The 24985-nt window shown below is 39.6% G+C and overlaps 1 protein-coding gene across 1 annotated transcript in view; it reads right to left on the reverse strand.

Annotated features, from left to right (window-relative positions):
- Positions 1 to 24985, reverse strand: part of FOCAD (focadhesin) — a 251644-nt gene that overhangs the window by 72627 nt on the left and 154032 nt on the right. The window contains exons 18-20 of the mRNA XM_080921861.1: positions 16372 to 16489; positions 10094 to 10279; positions 4259 to 4380 (exon numbers count right to left, since the gene is read on the reverse strand). Of these exons, the coding sequence (XP_080777987.1) occupies positions 4259 to 4380; positions 10094 to 10279; positions 16372 to 16489 (426 nt within the window). The remainder of the gene's footprint in view (positions 1 to 4258; positions 4381 to 10093; positions 10280 to 16371; positions 16490 to 24985) is intronic.

The following is a 24985-nucleotide window of genomic DNA, read 5'->3' on the forward strand; positions in this document are numbered from 1 at the left end:
GAGGAGGAAGAAGTGGAGGAGGAAGAGGAGGAGGATGAGGAGGAGGAGGAGGAAGAGGAGGAGGAGGAAGAGGAAAAGGAGGAAAAAAAGGAAGAGGAGGAGGAGGAGGAGGAGAAGGGGGAAGTGGAGGAGGAAGAGGAGGAGGAGGAAGAGGATGAGTAAGAGGAGGAGGAGGAGGAGGAGGAAGAGGATGAGTAAGAGGAGGAGGAGGAGGAGGAGGAAGAGGATGAGTAAGAGGAGGAGGAGGAGGAGGAGGAGAACAATAACAACAAGAAGAAACACCACCGATGATTTTGCTCTGAGTCCAGCTTCCGGTATGGCTGAACAAGGTTTCTCTAAAATACAAATGGAAGAGCAGCTCATTACTTAATGCTAAGCATAAAAACAGCTTGGCAGCACTGTCATGATCAGGAATACCTGTAGCACCGAGAAAGTAATGAAATTTGACTGCCATTCTCATCCCAGGATAAGTCATCATTGACCAATTTAGATGAGAATGTCATGTGAAAGTAGGACATTCTCATTCTATGATGTTGGTATTACTGAATTTGAAATCAGATAATGATACTCACAAGACATCTACAGAACAGTATTTCCCAAGTGCATAAATACAAAACTTCTCAAAATCAAGAGCAAAATGAGCCTGGCAATGTTTAAGAAATGTATATACCACAATTAGTGTTATTTATCCAGCAAGAATGGATTGATATTCAAGAATGGATGGTAGAGTGATCACATATCAGATCAATATTGCAGAAAAGAGCATTTGAGGAACTCAAATTATGATTTAAAAAAAAACAAACAAAACAAAAGCAAAGCAAACCCTACCAACTAGTTTAATCACGATTTAGTCGAAGCTTGACAAGGAAAATCTACACAACACCCAAGCCCAAAGAATCCCATAGAACGCACAGCAGAAGGCTGAAAGCTTTTATAGAGATCAGAACAAGGCCGGGATGTCAGTTCTCAGCAATTCTGCACAGCGGCAGACCGGAAGTCCTCACTGATGTAATATGATAGAAACAGAAAGTTTAACATATACTGGAGGGAAAGAAAAAAACTGCCTCTGCCACAGACAACATAGGCATTTAAAAAATTAAAACAAACTGGTCAAAGATCCAGGAATGAGTCACTCCAGCAAGGACAGTGTATATACATACGGATACAAGAAACGCAACCGCTTCCCCTTGTTTCTGCAATGAGTAAATAAATATAAAAATGTGAGACTTGGTGACATAGAAATATCACCTGAAATGGAATGTGTGGGTATAAATGTATGGAAATATTTACAAGATCAACATGGGAAAAGCTATAAACTATGAAAAATAAGTGAGGAATCATCATAAAAGTGTTTATACAACCACCAAGAACCTGAAGCAAACCAAACACCCACCACCCACTAAACCAATAAACATGAAATTCTCAGGAAAAACTTCCAGAGATACAAAGCAGAGTTTGAAGAATAGGCTCCAGGAAAAATCAAAACAAACCAAACAGTGACAATGACAACAAAAGAAGGCAGGAACAAGGGGAAGCCCTATGGTAGGTTCAAATGATTGACCTGCAGTTTCACTCTTTGTGATTTCAGTTACTCATCGTCAACCATGGTCTGATAATTAAGTGAAAATCCTGTAACAGGATAGGTTGCAGACTTGAATTTATACACTGTCCTGAACAGTATGAGGAAAGCCTTACGGTCCCATTCTGGACATGAAGCATTCCTTTGACCAGTGTATATGTACTGAATGCACTCCCTGCCCCTAGTCCTAGCCCACTCAGAAACCACGTTAGCTTTGATGGTACTGTGGAGCTTGCATTCCAGTAACCCATATTTTATATAATAATGGCTCTAACCCTAAGACTGGTAGCACTGGTAAATCATAAAGGCCAAAGCAAGCCAAGAAGTGAGTAAGTAAAAGCTGTGGACCTAATAAAGAAAATTTTAAAAATCACTTGATATGGTTGCTAAGCTCGAGAGTAACAAACTGAAATTGGATTCCAGGGTTCAATTTCCAGACTCTTCCACTTAGTTGCTTTATGATCTTGAACAAATTAACAGGACCTACCTCAGACCGTGCATGTGGAGATTAAATGAATACATATACTGTGCTCCTCTGCTTATTATTCTGAGGTCATGTCCTAATAAAACATTATAAACTGAAAATGTTCTAACTTGAAAATACACATAATTAACCTAGCTTGCCAGACATCCTAGCTCAGCTACACAATATACCACAAAATGCACAGCTTTTCCCAGTGGCTGACGGCCTTGCTGAGCCACAGTTTGCTACCCTTGCACAAGATCAAGAAAGAACGTTGTTCTGTATGTTGCTAGCCTGTATGTAACTTCAAAATATCATCTCTACTAAAGTTATATAACTTCTGGATCACCAAAAAGTCAGCATACAGTAAGCTGAAACACAGTAAGTCTGGATGGATACTGTGTGTATGGCAGTAGTGACAGGGAACTGCCCCATAAGCTGATTCTAAGTCGCTAGTGTTGCAATTGTTATTACTCAACTCTTCAAAACCATCATTATTTCTGGTTAAACAGTTTAAGAAACTAATGGCCCAGGGACTAAACCATCAACTAAAGAGAATACATGGGCTTTTCCATGGCTCCGGCTACATATGTAGCAGAAGACAGCTGCATCTGGCATCAGTGGGAAGGGAGGTGCTTGGTCCTGTGGAGACTTGATGCTCCAGAGAAGGGGGATGCTAGAGGGGTGAGGCAGAGTGGGGGAATGGGTGGTGGGATACCCTCTTAGAGGCAAAGGGGGAGAGAAGGAACATAACATTTGAAGTGTAAATAAATAAAATAATTAATAAATTTAAAAAGAAACCAATGGATCATTCCATCTATGTGTGTGTATATGTGTGTGTGTGTGTGTGTGTGTGTGTGTGTGTGTGTGTGTGTGTGTGTGTTAGCTGTTCACATGTGCACACATGTATATGCATGGAGGCCAGAAGAGCTAGAGTTGCAGACAGTCATGAGTTATATAATGTGGGTGCTTGAACTGGACCTCCAGTCACCAACACAGTTCACCTCCACAACAGCACAGTTCAGCTCCACAACAGCACAGTTCAGCTCCACAACAGCACAGTTCACCTCCACAACAGCACAGTTCACCTCCACAACAGCACAGTTAAGCACTAGGCCATGTGACCCAAGGCTAAGCTAATATCCTATTATAGAGTTAACAAAGTTCTGCTCAAAAGGCCCTCTAACTGACGCATCCACACTGCCATTTTCTCATCCATCTTGAGATTTTCTAGGCCCTCTATAACACGAGCTACAAGTATGTTAATCCAGATACTTTCTTTGTTCACATGTGGGGCATATCTCATAGCTTCTGAAATATTAGCTAAATTTATCATAGCTTCTACTAGCCCACACCTTTGTTAAATTTTTCTGTTCTCATCACTTTTCATAAAAAGTTTAAAATTGGATTTGTCCTGAAAATACCTGTATGTAGAGCTTAAAATGATAAAGGTAGCAAATCTCTTTCCACTCCATGCGAACTGAGGAGATGCCTGGGAATAGCACATACAGAAATGACTTGTTTTCCTCTGCTTTGCGTACACATTTTTCCCTGAAACAATACTAATCCTACAGTTCTAATAAGAATTGAATAAGAGACACTGGTATCAAAAAGACTTCAAGTGAGCCACCATGATGACCCCATGGGGGAAGGTACTTGCTGCCAAGCCTGACAATCTGAGGTTCACCCTAGAACCAACAAGGTAGAAGAAAATGTTACTGTGTAAATCACGTATGTGTGTCACACGCATGCACATACAGACACACACTCTCTGTCTGTCTGTCTGTCTCTCTCTGTCTCTGTCTCTGTCTCTCTCTCTCTCTCTCTCTCTCTCTCTCTCTCTCTCTCTCACACACACACACACACACACACACACCCAAGTTTTTAAGAGAAACAAAGGGGAAGCACTTTCTCTTTACTTAACTCACAATTCAATCTAAACAGTGTAAGGTGAACACTGATGAAGTAAGTAAACCAGCAAACTCTTTAGAGGCCACTCCCTAATAATGCTGCCGGGTAGTGGGGTAGTGTCAGCTCTCGGATGTAGAAACACAGGACTAAGTATCTAATTTGCCAGCTATTGTGGAAGCCATTAAAAGCAACCTATGCTACTTATGGCAAAGAATAAAAATCATTCCAAACAAACTCAAGTTCATACACATAAAGGGAAGGGAGGAACTGTAAACACAAAGCTCATGGGTATAGACAGCACCTACTTCATGAACAAGGGCCAGTGTTGTCTGCTTGAAGCTTCGCCCTCTACTGGCCATCAGCCGATTCAGTGGCTTGCCATCTTTGCTCTGATACATGGCAACATCATAGCAACACAGCATGCCACCTTTCAAAACAAAGAATTCAGAATGAGCATTTTCAATGAGAGAAAACTATAAATTATATTCTCAGTAATCCACACTCAGCCAACTTGGATGAAGAGCATAAATGAAAATATAGATTACTGAGCAAATTATTAATTTTGAATACTGGTATAAAAAGAAAACAAATGGGATACATACATTAACATTTAAAATATAATTTATTTACAAGTCACTTATAGTTAACATTTATCAGTATAAATAATACTTACAAAAAAGAGTAGTTATAATTTGTATTCATCTTCCATTTTACAAACCATTGGTACTACCTACTAAACTTTATCCTAAATATCATTAAGTAAAAGGATGTGCATATATGTCAACTCTTGATAGCATAAGGCCCGTAGTCCACACCCACGTGTGAACAAGCTGAGCTCACACCTGCATCAGCAAGCTTTTGGGTGTGCCTCTTTTCCCTGCCCTTGTAACTGTGGTTAGCTGAGTTCTCAATGAACTCTCAGCGCCAAGTAGGACCCAAGTCAATCAAAAGTCAAGGAAGCCAGTCAAGGGCTCACAAAGCAACTTATGGCAAGCCCAGGTAACTTGTGGAAACTTGGTAATTCTGAGCCAACAAAAAGACATATTCAAGGACCAACATGGCAAACCATACAGATGACTACATTTCCTACATGTATTCTTAGTATTGACAGAGAAAAGTGCACACTTTGTGAACATAGCTCAGCAAACTGCTGTTCACGGAGAAGACATAAGGAGGACCCAGATCAAGAAACAAATCATTATGTGCAAGTCTGAGCACGAAGATGCCCTCACATCTCACTCCCTCCACCCACCCTCATTGTTCTGAGAACCATCTTGCCTTTGCTGGCATTTGGAGTGTACTCATTTGCCGTTTTCATCACATGAACATGTGACATGTGCACGTCTCTTTACTGCACACAGGCAATCAGGTAGCTCCCTAGTTAAACAGTCGGCAACTGGGACTGCTGTGGACTTAGGTCTCTGACAGCACCAATTGGAGTGCAAACAAAATCCCAAGTAATGTGGGAATTCACTCAATCAATTTTTAAGATATCAGAGGAACTTACGTTGGCAACAGCTGTCCTAGTTACTGTGCTGGCAGCCTTTGCTCAGTGTCCACGGGGAACGCTTCCAAACCCTCATAGATAGCAAAGTCCATGAATATTCAAGTTCCTTATATAAAGTGATAGCATTTGCATATAACCCAACCGCTTCCTCCTGCATTTCTTATGACCTCTATATTATTTATAAAAAAAGCACAATGTGGCATCAGATGTGGCATAAATTACTGTGCTGCAACGTTTGGGGACAATCACAAGAAAAGGTCTGCACATGTTCAGAACTATAAACTTTTAGAAATATGTTTGATCTGTAGTTGGTTGAATGTTCAGATGTAAAAACCAATGGAAACACAGAAGCAGCTCCACTTGGTATTTTCCATCTTTTATATACTCCAGTGGGTAAGAAATGTGATCATGTTTATAGTTCAACACAGGTCTTTCTGCATGTTGAAGTTGATTATCTTCTCATATGATAACTGGACATTCCAATACCTCTTTTAGTTCTATCGCATCTCCACCTGGTCCCCCTTTCTTCTCAATCTACTGGATCCTCCTTCCCAACAATTGAGAAGCCCCTCCTACTTTCCTGCCTCCCTTTTGTATGTGGTCCAACGAGTTTAGTTACAGCTCTTTGGCCAAGCCTGGGTAGGAGATTATTACTGGAACAAGGGTAACTTAATGGCTACACTACTGAAGAAAGGGACACCTGTCCTCCCCCACACCTTAACTATCAACAGTTGGTTCAAGAGCATGGTTGGGAAGGTCACAGCCCCAAGTGGGGAAGCTCATGCTAGTTCCTATAAATGGTCCTGCTGTCAAAGTGCCTTCAAACTACTCATGCTGTACTCACAGACCATGCTGAGCCCATCTTTCATGGGAGGAACTTCCTACTGTAGCGAGTAACAGCTATTGTTAGAAACAGGTGATTGTAGACTCTCCTCTCTTTTAAGTGCCAACTCAGGCAGCCTCTAGTACCTGTACTAAATAATTTCCATTACTTTGTATTCTTGCGGTACCCTTCATCAGATACGTACACCATAACTTCTTCAGGGCATTTGTTTTTATTTTTTTTTACATTAGAGCTTTTAGATCTGGGAAGATGGTTTAGTCAGTAGTGTGCTTGCCACACAAATGAGCTCAGTATCTAGTGCTGACATAAATACAAGGTGGGGTGACACATGTTTGGAATTCACTCAGATAATAAGGTAGAAGACCAAAGAAAACACTTCCCCCCATGTATAAGGGCATACATGTGCATCCTGATACATGTGTATACATGGACCCACAGCACGGACAAACATTACATAAAAATAAACACAGTAGAGCTGTTCGTGGTGGAGATCACGGTTTTCCTCCACATCACTGCTATAGCTCAGTGACACAGTGACTATGAGTGCATGTTTCACGCCGTGTTCTCAGCCCGTGTCTCATTGCACTAGCACCCAATCACCAATTATTGTCAGATTATAATAGTTTTGACATCTGATAATGCATGTCCTCCTATGTTGCTGCTGATGTTCAAGATGGCCTTGGTTTATTTCTGGGTTTTGTATTTCCACAGTTTTTGGAATAAAAATGTCAATTGTCAAAATGTATTGTACTGATTATGATTTACTTATATCTATATATTAATTTGAAGAGAACTTAAAACTTTACAATGTGCAACCTTTTAGTCCATAAATGTGATATATCACTATATATATATATATATATATATTGTTTTTTCAATAGTATTTCTGTAACTGAGAAAAATACAGGTTATTGATTTGTGTTAGATACTCAATATATATAATGCTATTATAGCTTTTAAATTTCACTTTCTATTCATTATAGTATATAAAATATACAATTTTATATACTTAATGATATATATATATTTAATGATATATATCAACCTGCTGAATAGAATTCAACTATTAATCCTAATAATTAACCATGGACTATTTTGGAATGTCTATGAATATAATGGTGTCATCTGCAAGTCATGAATATTTCATTTTCTTGATCCTGTAGCTTATATTTCTTTTCCTCAGCTGACTTCACTAGCCATGCCTTCCTGGACAATGCTGAGTAAGAGTGGTGATAAGAGCATTCATGTTCTTTCACTCTCAGACAGCAAGGCTGCCTGTATTTCTGCATTAACCAAGGATGTGTTGGTGGTTGGGGGTTGTTTCTTATCAGAACAAAAGGTTCCATCGATACACAATTTTAAAAAGAGTCTTTTTGGCATCATGAACTTGTGCTAAATTTTTTAGATATCTTTTTCTGCACTTGTGAATCTACTTAAATCCTGAACTGCCTTTCAAATTAACATAATAAATTATATTGGCTTTGAAACACTGAAGTGATTTTGTCTTACCCTTTATTGCTTAAGTCAACTTCCCTCCTACCTATCATATTGTTCATATAATGTCTTTTTCCTCACTCACTTAAATTTGAACAGTATTAACCAAACGTTTTTTGTAGTACTTTCCTTTCTGCACAGTGTAAGACCTGCAGTGGCGTTTCCTTTCTTGCTCGTACAGGCTTTCTTAGCCTTCCGATTCTATTGATTTTTGTCAAATCTTCACCTTATGAGCATCTTTATGTCTTTGGTCACAGATTTTTATGATCTTTACTCAACTTGTTATTCTTTCCTACGCTCTTTTAAAGAGAAGTTTGGTTTCCTTTCCTTGTTTCTAATATGTATATTGAAAGTCCACATGTCTGTGCTGACTTGTTTTATTGTTTTGTTTTTTTTTTTTTTAACTTGATACAAGCTGAAATTATTTGGAAAGAGATACCTCTATTGAGAAAATGCTTCCACCAGACTGGCCTGTAGTCAAGTGTGTAGGGCATTTTTCTAATATTAATGATCCAAGTGGGAGAGCCCGGCACACTGTGGGGAGTGCTACCCCTGGGCCGGTGGTCTTGGGTCTGAATAGAAAGCACACTGGGTAAACCCCAGGAAGCAAACCAGCATACAGCACTGTAGACGCTCTTTGCCTCAGTTCCTGCCTCCTGGTTCCTGCCTTGAGTTCCTTGTCTTGGTTAAAGAGTGTAAACTGTGAAGTGAAATAAACCTTCCCTCCCCAAGTTTGCTTTGTTCACAGCATTTTGCCACAGCAACAGAAAGCAAATTAAGACAATTTCCCTCTCAAAACCACTGTGGTAGCTCAGTGGGTAAAAGTATGAGAACATGAATGTGGATTCTAACACATACATACATGTGTACGCCCCACCCCCACACACACACTCACACATACACCATGGCCATGAGGATATGTATAACTTTAACACTGGAGGTGGAGACATAAAAATACCTGGGGCTTCTTAGCTACTAGCACCGACCCAGGTTCAATGAGACATTATCTCAAAGGAATTAGGTGGAGAGTAATATATAAAGGCATACTATGTCTACCTCAGGCCTCCACAAACCAACACACAGGTGAGTACATCACACACACACACACACACACACATACCACTTGCTCTTACTTATGTACACACAGACAAAAACAATTGGTCAACAAAAATTTTTGTTTCTATATCCTACAAACTATTATATGTTTGGTCCGTCTTTGCTAGTGTATAGTTCCGATTAAACTTTGAAGGTCTTTATTTACTTTACTTATATAGCATATTTACTACATAAAATAACTGATTCCACTGTGTCATTTCTGTTCAGGTACATCACGTGCTCTGCCCACACTTCTGCCCCCACTGCCTCTTAGCTCCTACCCCCTCTGAGTGCCCTCCCTCTTCCCAAACAGTGTCCTCTACTTCCATGTCCTATCTTTAAAACATGGATTGAGATCTGCAGCATATCCTTCTGAATATGACTGATGGGGCTCACTCTAATGACATTGTTTTTCTACAAATGACATGATTTTTCTCCTCTTAATGGAGGAATAAAAATCCATGTCTGTAACCAATGTTTTATTATTATTATTATTATTATTATTATTATTATTATTATTATTACTGTTGTTATTAATTCATCTGTTGATGGACACAGGTTGATTTGTCAACAGTGTCTTAATTAATGCAAAAGAGCAAGTCTACTATATTATATGCGAACCTAGATTACTTTTCATAAAGTCAACAGTGGTACATGCAATATGTTCTCCCCCTCTGGGGAACATCTATGCTGACTTCCAGAGTGAGCCAGCTAATTTACAGCTTCAACAATAGTGTATAATATCCCTTGTTCTCTATCTCTTTACCCTCATTTCTTGTTTCTTTTCTTGTAATAGCTCCCTAACTGAGCCGAGCTGAAATATCAATGAAGTCATGATTTGCATTTCCCTGATAACTAAGAATTTAAAATGGTTTCTGTACATTTGTTGGCTGCTGGTTGTTGTTTTCTCCAGCAGGACCTGACCTCTGTCTGAGCCAGCTGTCAATCAAGTCCAGAGTTGGAATGGTAAGCATGCTCCGAGAGGGGAGATGGTCTATTCTGGAACGTAAAGCTATCCACTTGTCTTTGCTTCGATGTTTTTATAATTCCTTTCTAAGTTCAGCTATTTGCTGTCCCTTTTCCAGCTGTGTACAAACGTGAGCAGCTGCCTAGCAATGTGCCACCATGCCACCTGTTACAATTACACATGGAAGAACAAGGTAAGATGCGACACTATGAGCCTGCACTTCACCATCTTACCTGCCAGGCCAGGTTTCAGACCCGGTTGCTTGTTGGTTTCGTACGTCTTCAATATGAAGTTGGGGATTCCTGCTACTGTCTTCCCTTGGTCCGAGCGGATGCCTCCTTTCAAGGCAGAGTGATATATCCCACGGGGCATATTCGCCATCTCTTGTCTCACAAGAGATGTAAAGAATTCTCCCAAAGCTGGAATAAAATAAAAGGAGTTCAAAACCCAAATAAATCTGATTCTCCAGAAGAAGTGCATTCCTTCTTACCCGCTGCATGGGAATCCAGCTCTATTTCAGGCTGAAATTCACAAAATGAAAAGCAAATGGCCACGTGTCACCTCTGCCTTCAAAGTTCCCCAACTGGAACAAAGTACCACACTACTCATGTATTCTTGGCTTTCATTCTTAGTTCTTGGAATTCATTCTCGCTTCTTCATTTCTGACATGGCGTCTACTGGCAAATCCTTGTGGCTCCACCTTTAGTGTCCTTCTTTTAGAACCACTGCCGTGAAATCCTGCCTAGTTATTATATTTGCCCTTCCTTAAATATACTAATATAAACGCTGTATCTTTAGTTTCTTCTTCCGCAAGGGCACACCTGCAGTGTCCTCTAGCCAGGAACTGAAGTGGTCCTTTCCTTTCTTAATACCATCCAATAGCTTTCACTGTACATAAAAACAAACAAAAGCAGCAACTGTGCAGCCTCTGACCTCAAATAAGGAATCATTACGGTTCTCCCTCTGACCTCATTTCTGCCATGTGCCCTTTTTACCAAGTAAAAGACATCTTTCCAGACAGCTTACACAGCCCCTTCTGTTCTTCAAAAATATACACTTGATGTGCTGTACAGGAACGTGAGACTTGCTAGCTGTCTATCTGAAGCATACTATTTTTAGCTTTTCGTGGAATGAGTCCTTTGGATGTTTTCAGAGACCTTTTTAGAACCAAACCCATCCCGTAGTCATGTTAGGACAAGTATTAAAAACTGAAAAACTCATCCCTTACTTCCTTTGTCTACACTCCTAATAAACCTCACGATCTCTGCTACCTGACATTGTACTGACATTGTATGAACTACAAAACAACATAAAGATGCAGGATCTGAAGACAAGATATCAAAAAACAATGGTAATGCTGTGGGTTCCCGTTTGAGTGTCATTTCCTCAAAGACCACTAAAGGCCGCCCAACTCAGAAATACAAACAAAGCATTAAAGCTAAACAAATCACAGTGAAAAAACAAACAGGAAAAACTACTGCACAGGCCTCCAGTACGAACAGAAAAACAAGGGTCCACCCAAACATATCCAAATTTAACTAGGAATATTTTTACTTCAAGGTCTCCTTTAAATGACCATGATTTAAAGTAAGTGCTCACTGGCACAATAATTAAGTGTCCTTCTATCTTTCTATATAATCCCCAGGATGCAACCAAACTTACCAATACACAGTAAGGAGAGGGACTGGGGACGTAGCTCAGTTGGTAAAGAGCACAGAAGAGCACAAGGACATAAATTTGATCTCCGACACCTATATAAGAAGGCCAAGTGAGGCAGCACAACATGTCACCTCAGCACTGGTGAGTCAGACAGAGGATGCCTACAACCTGCTGCCAGACACTCTATCTAAATGGCAAGGCCCAGACACAAACAAAAATCTCTGTCTAAAAAGCAACTGAAGAAGACAACTGATGTCAATCTCATATACTAATATACTAATATACTCATATACTAATGTCAAATACATATACACATACATGCACATATCACATACACATAGACATGCACATACAACATGCACACATACAATGTCAACCTATAGTTTATACACATGCACAAAGATAAATACACATGCACATATAGCACACACATACAATGTCAACTATGATCTATACACATGCAGGCACATACATAGATGTATACATAATACACACATACATTATCAACTACTAGTCTATACATGCATGCCCACGTGCACACATGAACATATAATACACACAAAGTATTAACCTCTGGTCTACATACAAACATAAACATGCACACATAACACAGACATACAACACACACACACACACACACACACACACACAGAGAGAGAAAGAGAGAGAGAGAGAAAGAGAGAGAGAGAGAGAGAGAATACTGAGAGCATCTGTTGGGAACAGCTTCTATTAACTCCTCCACACTTTCTCTCACATTCTCAACACTGCTCTGAAGCAGGGGACAGGGAATGGGAAAGAAGGGAACCAGGAAAGGTGCTAACATTTAAAATGTAAACACACAAACTATCCAATTAAAAAAATTAAAAGAAAAAGAAAAATGAATCAAGCGCTGCTCATTTTGTCAACCAATAAAAGGCACTGGCAGGAGATCAAAGAGTGAAAACACAGGAAATCAGTGAACTTACTCCTAGGCACTGTCCAACAGGTTACTACAGGCTGCCTGCACCCTTGCTCAGAGGGCTGTCTCCCCTCAGGCAGCGCTATCTGTGGCACCCATGCGATCCTCAGATGATTCATTGTGTCTAATGAATTTCCATAAACTTTACAAAGACAATTATAAAGAATCATTTTATTAAACTTTCTTCACTTAGTCCATTGAGCACGAAGCTTTGTAATGAGCTTCCTGACTAAACAAATGGACGTTGTGTGATGGCAGGCTGTGTGCTCCAATTCCTCAACGACGTAGTATAGGTCTAACTGCTCCAAGCTCATCTGAGTACAGACTTTGAAATGTGTGCGAATCATGTGACCGTGAAGACAGGGGCACTTTTGTCAGAGAGGGTGATTTCATGTTTCTTCAGAAAGAACTATGTTCTGGTAAAAGGGACAAGCACATGTGTCAGACGAGAAGATACACTTGCAAATGCATTGTTCCAGCCATGAAAGCTGTCTACTTATCTAGCTCTGTGGGAGCCTCTCGACTCCCTCCTAGAGACAAGGTAAGGGGAAGATGAAGGCACCTGAATGGAGCCCCTATAGAGAACACCATCTTCCCCAAGCAACTGAGTCAGTAACCAGCATTTTGCCCACTCTCTGTAGGCTTGGCTTTTGCCTCTTCCTTACATATGACCAGGTGAGAATTTAAAACAAAGATGAAAATCTATACACAACAAGGTGAGCATGTGTTAACACTGCAGTTATATCTAATGGAAAATCATCCAACAATTAAAAAATTAATTTAGGATAAGGATATGATAAGAATCTTAAGCATACTATGTAAAAGGAAAAAAAAATCTAAGTCCAAAAGTTCACAAACACAAAGTTTCTGGCAAACTCCAAATAGGACTATAGTGCAAACTATTTTAAGCGGGGACTTTAAAAGGTCAATATTAGGGTGGAAAGAGATAGATTCATGGTTAATAATGCATAGTGCTTTTGTAGAGACCAGAGTTCAATTCCCAGTACCCATATGACACCCACAACTGTATGTAACTCCAGTCCCAGAAAATGTGAGGTCTTCTGTCCTCCATGGGTTCCAGTACAGACAGACACAATGCACTTACATACATCTGGGCAAAGCACCAACACAGATGCAATTAAAAAATACAGTTTAAGAAGAGGAAGAGGAAGGAAAGGAGGAGGAGGAAGGAGAGAAGGAAGGAAGAAGACAATGATGACAATGACGAAATAATTACCATGATAAACAGGCCTTGATCCCCCTCTTTTCAGACCAATGATGTCACCACCATCAGAACCTAGTAACTACCAGGAATCATCCACCCACTATCCCAGTCTCTGTTGCCATGGCTGCAACCTATGTCCTTGTCTGTTTGTCCATACTTAATGAGAAAGTGAGCACAAAACAAAGTAAAACGCTCTCTATGGTGATGGTTTGCCAGACATAATTATATCTATAAAACCACCTTGACTCCAATTACCAGATTTCCAAAAACATAAAACAAACAACAACAACAAAGCCACAGTTGGTGGAGTGCTGGAGCCATGGAGTATAAACACTAGCACAGAAGATCTCAGTGGCAACCTTTTCCTCTTCCCCAGGTAGTCCCATCCTCCCTCTGGCCAGAAGGCTGCAGAAAGCAGCAAAGGACACAGTCAGTTTAAAACCCCACGTGAGCTATTGGGCATGGCTGTTCCAGGGCACTGAGGATTTATATTACAAGGCATTTCTCTGCTCCTGCTGGTAATTAACCCTGGAGGGACGCAAGGCTCCAGGGAGCCATAAGATAGGAAGGATGGAGAAGAAAGTAACAGTGAAGAAGTCTGTGGTTTGTGAAGAAGAGACAATATGAAGACATGGAATCTCTGCTATACTCCACTGCTTGGTTTGCTTTATGGAGGGAGGTAGGGACAGTCAGAAATTCTGTCTAAAAATAAACAATACATACTTAGTAAATTTCCAGGGAATCTCTACTCTTCACGAAATCAAGGGAAAAAAAAAAACAGATGTTAACAATATAGATTACTATAATCACATAACAATGATTATGTTGAGAAGCCATAACAACATTTCTCTTATTAAACCTCATTTTCAGAACTTAAGTGTCTGCATGTATATATGTTCAAGGCAGAATATGAACAAAAAAGCAAAATACTGGCTAACACTGAAGAGCTTCAGATCACATGGGCCATCTATGAAAATTTTAAGGAATTTTTAATAACCAGGAGATAAATTTTAAATAATATAAAATTTTAATCATAGCCCATAGCCCATATCTTAGCTATACTCACTACTGTTTCTTGGGTAAGATTTAAGTAGAGGCAGTGAAAGTTTTTACATGTGTGAATACCACATATATGTGCAGCATGCCTCTAAAGGCTAACTTAATATCAAAATCAATGACCACATAATTTGGTCCTTAAAATTATTTAAAAAACAAACAAACAAACAAAAGATGTAATGTCACCAAGTAGCCCAGGATGGCCTGGAACTCACTGCATAGACTAGGTGAGCCTCAAATCTGCCATGACTGGCAAAAGTCTAACCCTGGCCTCTGGCTCATACCTTCTGTATCTGCCTCATGAGCTCACCACAGCACTGTGCGTCAGTGCACAAGCTTGATTCATTGCTTAAATTAACTATCTTGCATTTGTATAATGTACAAATAATGTAGCCATTAATTTATAGCTCTTGAGCTTTAATACTGTGATTTGTATACTTTATAGAAAAAACAAATTGGTCTGGAGAGATGCCTCAGCAGGTAAGAGTTCGTGGTTTTGAAGAGGACCTGAGTTCCGTTCCCTGTACCCATGTGGCCCCTCAAAATTGTCTGCAGTGCACCAGCGATTTGTGTGGTACACAGAGGTACATGCAAGCAAAACACCCAAACACACAAAACAATAAATTGGAATATTAAAATGAAAGAATAAAGAAGAAGCTAGCATAACTGTCCTCTGAGAGGCTCCACCAGCAGTCAATGGGAAGAGATGCAGAGACGCATGGCCAATCATTAGATAGAGCTCAGATCATCTTATGGAAGAGCTGGGACAAAGACTGAGGAACCCTACAGGACAGGGACACCACAGGAAGACCAACCGCATCAACTAACCGTGACCCCTAGAGACTCCCAGAAATGGAATCATCAATCAAAGAATAAACGTGGGCAGGATCTAGGCACCCTGAACATATGTTGCAGATGAGCAAGTTGGTCTTCCCCGAAACAACTGGAGCAGGGACTGTCCCTGAGACTGTTACCTGCTTGCTGCCTGCCTGTGAATCTTATGGCCCTAAATGGACAGCCTTGTTCAGCATCGGGGGGAGAAGATGTGCCTAGTCCTCTGCAGCAACATGATGTGTTAGGAAGGGCTGGGAAGAAGGGGGTTAACACCCACAGTAGAACTTCTCCTCAAAACAGAAAGAAGGGGGTACTGGAAAGAGAGGAAAAGCTGATATTGGGTTGTAAGGGAATAAGTAAATTTAATTTAAAAAGGAAAATTAATTCATAATGATAAAACCACAAGTAAATCTCTCAAAAGGTGATATTTCTCACAGCTTATAACAAAGAGGCGTTAATTAGAGCAGTGGCCCGGAGATCCACTTTAAATCTGTCTTACACAATAACCAACTTTTGAAATGAATTCTAGTTCTCACTGAGAGCAAATTTGTTCAGTTAAATGTTATTGTCATCTAATGGTTTTATGATAGTTAAAACACCATATCACCTAAGACTGTCTCTCTAGAACACACAGCTACACTTAGCATTTCAGCTAGAAAGTATCGATATGAAAGTAAACAAAAGCAAGTGCACACTAAACACACAAGAAACTCCCACAATTTACCAAACAGGCAAAGCTACTGGAAGGTTCCAGCCTTGTGGCTGTCAATAGGAGTCACCTGGTAAAACCGAAGGAGCAGTGACGGTCAACAGTCTGAGATAGCAAGAGCCAGGAATGGAAAGGTCCACAGACTCCTCTTCATCCAACTCATCAGGGACTGGTACTTCTGGCCTTATCTGAAGTAACGGCATAGTTAAGAGGAGGAGAACAAGATGTGTAAGATATACTCCCATTGACTATGTTAAAGATTTTAAACTGTCTTAGACTCAATCACTCTTCAATATCAAAAGACAATTTGCATAAAAATTTAAGAATGCTATCATGTATGCCAGGTGTGACGGTGCACACCTTTAATCCCAGCACTAGGGAGACTGAGGCAGGTGTTCTGTGTGTTCAAGGCCAATCTAGTCTACGTGGTGAGTTCTAGGACAGCCATAGAGAGACTCAGCCTCAGCTCCCTCCAACCCCAACACACACACACACACACACACACACACACACACACACACACACGTGTCCCAGTCTGACTGGATGTTAAGTTAATTTTACTTGGTATGCTCTCAGTTCCTTTTAATGAACTGAGAGCAACACAATAAGGACATTACCATAAGCCATTGTTATATTATATAGAAAACTAATTACTATAGAAAACTAATAAAACACCACATCACACAGTAAAGTAAGATATCAACACTGATATTTTCCATGTGTTCAGCTCTTGTGGTTTAGAGTGAAACATTTTGTTTGTACAGTTTTAACTTTAATTTCTGATTTTAGAGGCTAGAGAGATGCTCAGGAAACAAGAGGACTGCTGCCGTCCCAAAGGACCTGAGTTAGGATCCCAGCGCCATGCTGGGCAGCTCACCCCTGTTTATAACCCTAACTTTTGGATTTCAAATCCATAACATATATACATGCATGCATACAAATATTACATTTAAAATTTTTTAAATTGTTGTTTTACCTAATTCTCTAAGACAAAAAAGCTTCAAATCTTCAAGTAAAAAGATTATGACATGACAAATGCTTTACTTGACATTCTTTGGACTTAGCAATAGTAGCTACAGAAAATAACACTAAAATCAGTAATTATTAGCCTTGCTTTACTGTGAACAATTTGCATTTTGAAGTCTTTTTTCAGCTGCTTTGTGATTATTTAGCTTTGTGTGAATCGAAATAGGAATGTAAGATTAGCACTATCATATTTTCTATAACACAATGGTAAGGCAATTAATTAAATTTTTAATACTTTCAGTGACACACCATCATAATGTCCATGTGGAGATAATTAAGCACTAGGGTAGGGAATCAAAATACAGAAAAGTAGTTGCTATAACCATAAAGTGCCAGAACCTAGTCCTTAGCATTGGCCTGTCTCCAGGAGTTATTTTTAGAAATAATTAACAATTCCTGCAGACTGCCTTCTTCATGGGTCCTCAAAGCTCCATTTCATTAGCAACTGCACTGAGTCAGGAGTCTTCAAAGGATGAAAGAAAACAGGCAGCAAATGCTTCTCTTATGTATAATAATCTGACTCCAGCGAAGCTGCGAAGCTGTAAGGAGAGTTATCTCCACTTCTTGAAGCAACTTAACCTCTAGACGAGACATCACTTAGATTCAACACCGAAAACTTAGCTTTACATGGCCTAAGCCAGTCACATTTCAGAGGTAACCGTTGGACAGAGTGCAGACCGGGTATGAAAACATTAATTTATTATGCTGCATTTCCAGAGATACCCTGGCACAAAGAGAACCTTTAGTTCTAACAAGCAGGGTTTCTCAAGTGTCTCTGGATTGTAGTTGGAATTTTCTAGATCTCTTATGATTGAGAACTGTCTTTGAAATTCTAACCAGTACTAGAGCTTCCTCATTCCTAAAAACTAATTGAAGAAAAGAGCTTAGCTTGCTGTCACTCTGATGCGCTTTTTGGTTTTAAGCATCAAGAACATTTGGGAAACTAGTAAGATCTTTTCCGTAAGGAAGAGGAATTCCAATACTAGGTATATAACAAAAATAGGCAAAAGTCCATGCCCTATATACCAATGTTCTAGAAGCATTATTTATTATAACTCCCAAATAAAAAGGCGCTGAAATGTTCTTCAGCTTATGAATTAATAAGCAAACTGGAGTAAATCCATGCAATGGAACATAAGTCAATCATTTAAAAAAGCAAAGAAATAATAAAGGATGCAAGGAATGGTTTGGTAGGAAAAGGCGCTTGCTATCAAAGCCGGGTGAACTGAGTTTGATCCCTGAGACCCACGAAGTAAAAGAGAAAACTGACTTGTCCTGTGATAGCCACATATGTGCCACCACACCTGTGCCCTTCTCTTCCAGATGTACCTGATAAATATACATTTTATAAAGAGATCGAAAATTAATATGATGAAATAATAGAAATGGCACTGAAAATCTAAAGAGTGGATGAGGAGAGAATTGGACTTTTGAAAGCATAAGTGGCATTGACAAAGATGTCACCAAGCAAATCAGAAGTGACAGAAAGAAGAAACTAGGAGAAGCAGAGAAGCAATAGTTACCACTGACACCCAGAGAACCTCTAGAAGACACTTTGAAAAAACAAACCCTAAGAAGTTAAAGAATGTAGAAGAAATGCATACATGCCTACATATATATCATATGCAAAAATTAACTAAAGAAGAAGAAAAGCCTAAACAGATCAACTATGAACAGTAAGATTGAAGCCTCAGTGAAAAATCTCCTAATAGAGAGCCCAGCCCTGACACTATTAATGATGCTTGGCTGTGCTTGCAGATGGAATCCTTGCCTAACTGTCTTCTGGGAGCCTTCATCTAGCAGTGGATGGAAACAGACACACTGAACAATAGGCGGCATTCTCAGAGTCCTGTGGAAGAGTAGGAGAAAAAACTAATGGAGCTGGATGGATCAAGGACACCACAAAAGACCTACAGAGTCAACTAACTTAGGCCCTTGGGGGCTCATAGAGACTGAACCAACAACCAATGAGCACGTGTGGGCTGGACTTTGGTCCCCAACACATTTGTAGCTGATATATAGCTTGGTCTCCATGTAGGTCCCTTACCAATTGGAGCAGGGGCTGTCTCTGACACTAGCCTGTCTTTGAATCCCTTTCCCCTAGTTGGGCTGCCATCATTCAATCTAGTACTTAAAACCATAGCTAAGTCAGCAAGACAAGAGAAAGGAGGAAAAGGAACAGATACAGGAGAGGAAGAAATACACTATTCACATTTATGCAAATACTTTATTTCAAAAACCTAGAGTCCACCAGAAAATATCTTAAATCTGCCATACTTTTAGAAAACTAGCAATATAAAAAATACTGTAATAGCTTTCTAAACAACAAATTTAATGAGAAATAAACCAGGGAAACAATGTCACTCTCAATACCCCTTTCCTAAGCAAGATACCTAGGAATAAACTTAACCAAAAAAGTAAAAATATATAAATCATTGAAAAAGATGGAAAGACATCCAGCATTTATAGATCATTAAGATTTACATTTTCAAAAAGGCCAAGTTACTAAAAGGAGCAGAGATTCTAGGAGATCCCCATCAAAGCTCTAATCATATTCTTCACAGAAAGAGAAAATAATAACCTAAAATTCATCTGCAAGGACAAGAAACCCCAGTCAGCCAAAGTAATCTTGGGTAGGGGAGAGGAATGGAGGGGAAATTATCATAAATTATACCATGGAACTATAAATCAAAACTACCGTCACAAAAGCAGACAAAAAGAACAATGAAAAAAAAAAAAAAAAAAAAAAAACAGATGAATGAGAAACTAAATGTAGCCAGTCACAGCAATATAGTTTTCAACAGAATGGCCAAAAACATGTATTAGAGAAAAGTCTCAGCAAAGAGTGGAAAAAGAATAAAAAGAACCGTGCATATCCACAGAGAACACTGAAACCAGGCCGTCATTTCTGGCTCACTCTTTAAAATAATCAACACAAAATTGATTAAAGGCCTTAATGTAAAAACTGAGAAGCTAAAACTAATTTGGCGAAATACATCAAGGTGGAGGCACAGGTAACAGCCCCTTTCCCTCAGGAGGTAGAGGACTGAAAGACTGTCCCGTATAGCCCAGGCTAGCCTCCAACTTGCTATGTCTCTGAGACTCTGCTTGAGCTCCTGATTCTCCTTTTGTTGCTTCCCAAGTCTAGATTATGGCTGTGCAATGCCTCACCTGGCTAACAATGACATTGCAGAGCATTGTTTTAGTTGCATGGGTGTTCTGCCTGCATGTATGAGCGTATCACTTGCATGAGAAGAGCCTTTAGAGACCAGAGCCTTCCCAACTGGAGCTTCAGGTGGTTATAAACTACTGCATGGGTGCCGGGGATTGAACCTAGGTCCTTTGGTAGAGCAGCCAGTGCTTGGATCTGCTGAGCCTTCTCTCCAGCACAATCAATGACCTTTTGAGTAGGCTCTGTAGTCCTAAAGTGACAAATGATGATCATATGACTACTTCTAAGAACAACTGTCACCGTGGAGGGCAAGTGGCACAAGCACTAGCAAAAAACCTTCGCCTTCTACTTATCCAACGGGGATTAATATTCCGAATATATAAGGAGTTTAAGAAATTAACATGAAAAACAAATAATCCAAATAAAAGGGAAAATATTAACCGATACTTTACAAAGAAACAAGTACACAGTGCTCATAAATAAATGAAAACATGTGCAGCATTTTTAGTCATCAGGCAGAACAAATCAAAATGACCTTATGAGTCCAATTTTAATCAGAGTAGCAAGTATAAAACATTTAAAAGTATACCAAATGCTGGCAATGATGTGGGGAGAAAGAACCCTTAATATGATGCTGGGGATGTAAGTCAGTATGCAAGCTCCCCAGTAAGCTGAATGAAGGGATAGACTCTACTCTAGCTATCCCCCTTGTGGACTACACCGGAAGGAACGGAAGGTACTTTGCTATAGAAATACCTGCGAACTCATTATGGTGGCACTGTTCACAGTAGCCAAGGCACTGAATCAGCCCAGCTGACTGGTTAAAAAGAAAGTGCCATGTATACCCTGTAACATATTATCTTACCAATAAGAACAGGAAAGTCATGTCACCTGCAGGAAAGAGGACAAAATTAAAGACCACCACGTTCAATGAAGTTAACAAGACTGTATGTTTTCCCCGGCCTGAGAATCTCCCTTTAAACTAACAGACATGACAATATATATTTGCAACTAGAGAGAGGACTGCCTGGGACAATGAAAGAGAAGAAAGTACAGATTCATAGAAACCCTGAAAAGACCGTGTGAAAAAGTTATTCATAAGAGATCATATTGTGGATGATTCTGTTTATAGAAAGATCCAGAAGAGATAAATTCACAGACACTGAAAGAAGATTAATATTTGTTTAGGATTTGAAGAGGAAAAGAATAAAGATGGCCACCAACCCAACATGAGCTCTTTTAGGAAATAATGTTCTTATACACTCTTTACACGTTCTAGACATGCTGAGCTGTCAGCGTTAAATGGCCGAGTCCTATGGTTTGTGAATTACATGTTTTAAACATTGTTTAAAATGAAAGTAAAGAGGAAGGCGATGGGGTGGCAGCACAGGAGAAAAAGAGACCACTGCTGTCTCTCCATGTGAAGAGACTTCCCTGCTGGGCAAAGGTGCTAAAGAACCAAATGCTTCCAGAACTGCTTATCGGAGAAGGGATACAACCATTCCTCACATACTATTTCCTGTCCAGCCCTCTGCTCCATCAAGTGACATTACTCAAAACGAGTAACAGCATTCAGGCCACTGACATTTCTAAAAGCACTACGGGAAGTTGCAAGGTGGGAGGAGAGAGAAAACCCAACGGTTCATCTTAAACAGTCTAGTTTCACACTGATGTGAGTGCCAGCTAATGTGGGTGCTGGGAGTCGAACTTAGGTGCCCTGGAAGAGCAGTAAGTGCTCTTAACTGTTGAGCCATCTCTCCTGTCTCTGCTCAGGTCTTAAGAAACTATTTCCCCCTACTGTCTGACATCTATCTTTCCACCTTGGTTTATACCTAACAACTTAATAGGCTCAGGGGGAGAGCACTCACTTGTAAGAGTATCTGTTGCAGTTACAAAATTTGGGCAATCGAAACACATTAGCTGCTAAAACATCCAGGGAAAGCTCAGTACATCCTTAGAAGACACACAGGAAACACAAGACCTCTGAATTATAGAAATGCTTTGCTGGATAAGCTCAAACCAAATTTTTAAAAAATGACAAATTACCTTAAAAATCTCCTTTAAAGTGAATATTAAAAAACTTAGCCTACAATATGCCTCGTTGTGCAATCATATCCAGATAAACCTCCAAACACGGTTCCACGTGTCTAACCTATGAAAGTCTAAGAGTGTGTGCGCAAGCAGAGGGGTGTAATGTAGAACGTGTCAAGTATCTGCATACATTTAGTTAAAAAGAGAAACAGCCTCTGAGGGATGCAATGACATTCACTTAAATCAACGCCAAGCGTTTACACCACAGCTATACCAACCCTGGATACATAATGAGTTCTCCTTTATCACTTCTAAAATTAACTCGGAAATCAACAAGACTATCTTAAGATCTTATAAGTTTAATTTTAAAACAGCTTAATATCTTTAATGACTCTAAGTTAGAAGGAAAAAAAAATCAATGTCTTCTGTGTAAAAGATAATCCACTACAGGTTATTTTACCAGAAAGACAATTCTATATTGTCTTAGTTGATTTGTGTGGAGTTTTGTTGTGGTTGTTGTTGGGGTTTGGGGGGGATATGTAGAGTCATGCTAAGGAAATAAGGGTAAAGTAGTAAACAGAATGAAAGAACAGAATACATGCAAATAATGGGGAAAACCACTGTCCAATTTTTAACACAGACATAAGAGGTCCTCAAAAAACTTTTAACTGAATTGAGATTTTCATTTTGAGACAAACAATTATATTACTGTAAATTCAAAAAGCACATAAAATCATTAACATCTGCAGTTCATAGGACAGAGCTCAATACTTTGCAAATATCCAGTAAGTAGTTTATCAATCATAGCAGATATATGAAATTCTCAAGGAGGAGAAAGAGGAGAAAGAGTAACAGAAGGAGGAGGAGGAGGAGAGGGAGGAGGAGGAGGATGGGAGGGAGGAGGGAGGAGGAGGAGAAGGCAGTGGCAGTAATGTTCAGCACTGTAGACCCTGAGTCAACACAGGAGGATAGATTCCTGATGCCAGAGAGGGGAAGATTCTCATACTCCATCATCACTGCCTTGGCAGGGATAATTCATAGTGAGTCACTGCTACTCTGAAGCAGAGAACCTATCTGAGACAGGGATTTTAACATTTAACCTGATTTTGCTATTCAACCTGAAAAGCATGCTTAAAAGAATATGCCTTACGGCTCCCCCTTATCCTTCTGCAGTCTGATGACTAAAGTTAAAATGTATGTGAAGCATACATCACTACTACTTACATTAGGAGGTGTAAGGAGCCAGTTTGATCGGCGCAGGGATCCGAAGGTATAGAAGAGTTTAATTAAGGAGATAGCTAAAGGGGGACATTGTATACCACTTAGTGGAGTATAATTCTAACAAACAATCAGATGGTAAATATAGCCCTAAAGGCATAAAAGATAAACAAGCCAATATTTTAACAGAGTAAGTTCAAGGAGGGCTTAAAATTGCTCAGTAAAAATATTACCAACACTGGGCTATTTCTGGAGAAACAGTAAAAACCAGAAGTACTTGCTATGCTATGATTTAAATGAGCAAGTGCCTATGAGAAACATAATGAAAGGTGTCCCTACAGGTGTTTTACTAATCTACTGATGGGAGCTTTCACACCAATTACCAGAACTGGTTTTTTTTCTTTCTTATTGTACCTGTATGGTTTTGCCTGCAGGTATGTTTGTGTACCATATTATACAGTGCCCTGGAAGCCAGTAGATAAGTGTCAGATTCCCCTGGAACTAGAGCTACAGATAGTTTTGAGCCACTATATGATTCTAAGAACTAAGCATAAATTGTCTGAGGACCAGCCAGGTCTCTTACTTAACCGATAAGACACCTTTCAAGCCCCAGCTACATATTGTAGAAGCAGATGTGGATGGTTATCCACAGTGCAGTTTGAAGTCCCATTGGTTTTCATTATAAAGGCTTAGGTAAGCCTTCCCACTGTAGGATAAGCTGGCCAGGCAAGTTGTTGGGAGTGCGCAGTGGTATAGGAAATCCTGCCTAGCTTAGGATTTGGCTTCACAGGAGCTTATGCTCAGCTTCTTTTACGTGGTAGCTCCAATTCAATCCAATAAACATTAAGTTGCCCAAGACCCTACTAGTTTCTGATCCCAGTAAAGACTTAACACGGAACAAAAGCCAAACATATTTTTCTGCCTGAAAATGCCAAGGAATTCAAAATATTTAAACTCCTGGGTATTTTCTGGGTAATATGATATATAACTTCATATAAAATAATATTTCCTTTTATTATCTGTCATCTGTTTTATTTAAACTTAGTGGCAATGAAAGCAAAATCAGAGTTTAAACTTTTAACATGGCATATTAAAACTGGTATAAAAAGCTAAGTACTAGGTCTTTCTTTATTTCTATGAAGACAGGGTCTCATTATGTAACCCTTAGCTAGCATGAAACTTTCTATGTAGACCAGTCGAGTCTAGAAATCATATAGACCCTCCTACCTTTATATCC

This window comes from Micromys minutus (genome assembly GCF_963924665.1).
Source record: "Micromys minutus genome assembly, chromosome: 9".
In the NCBI taxonomy this organism is placed as follows: domain Eukaryota; kingdom Metazoa; phylum Chordata; class Mammalia; order Rodentia; family Muridae; genus Micromys; species Micromys minutus.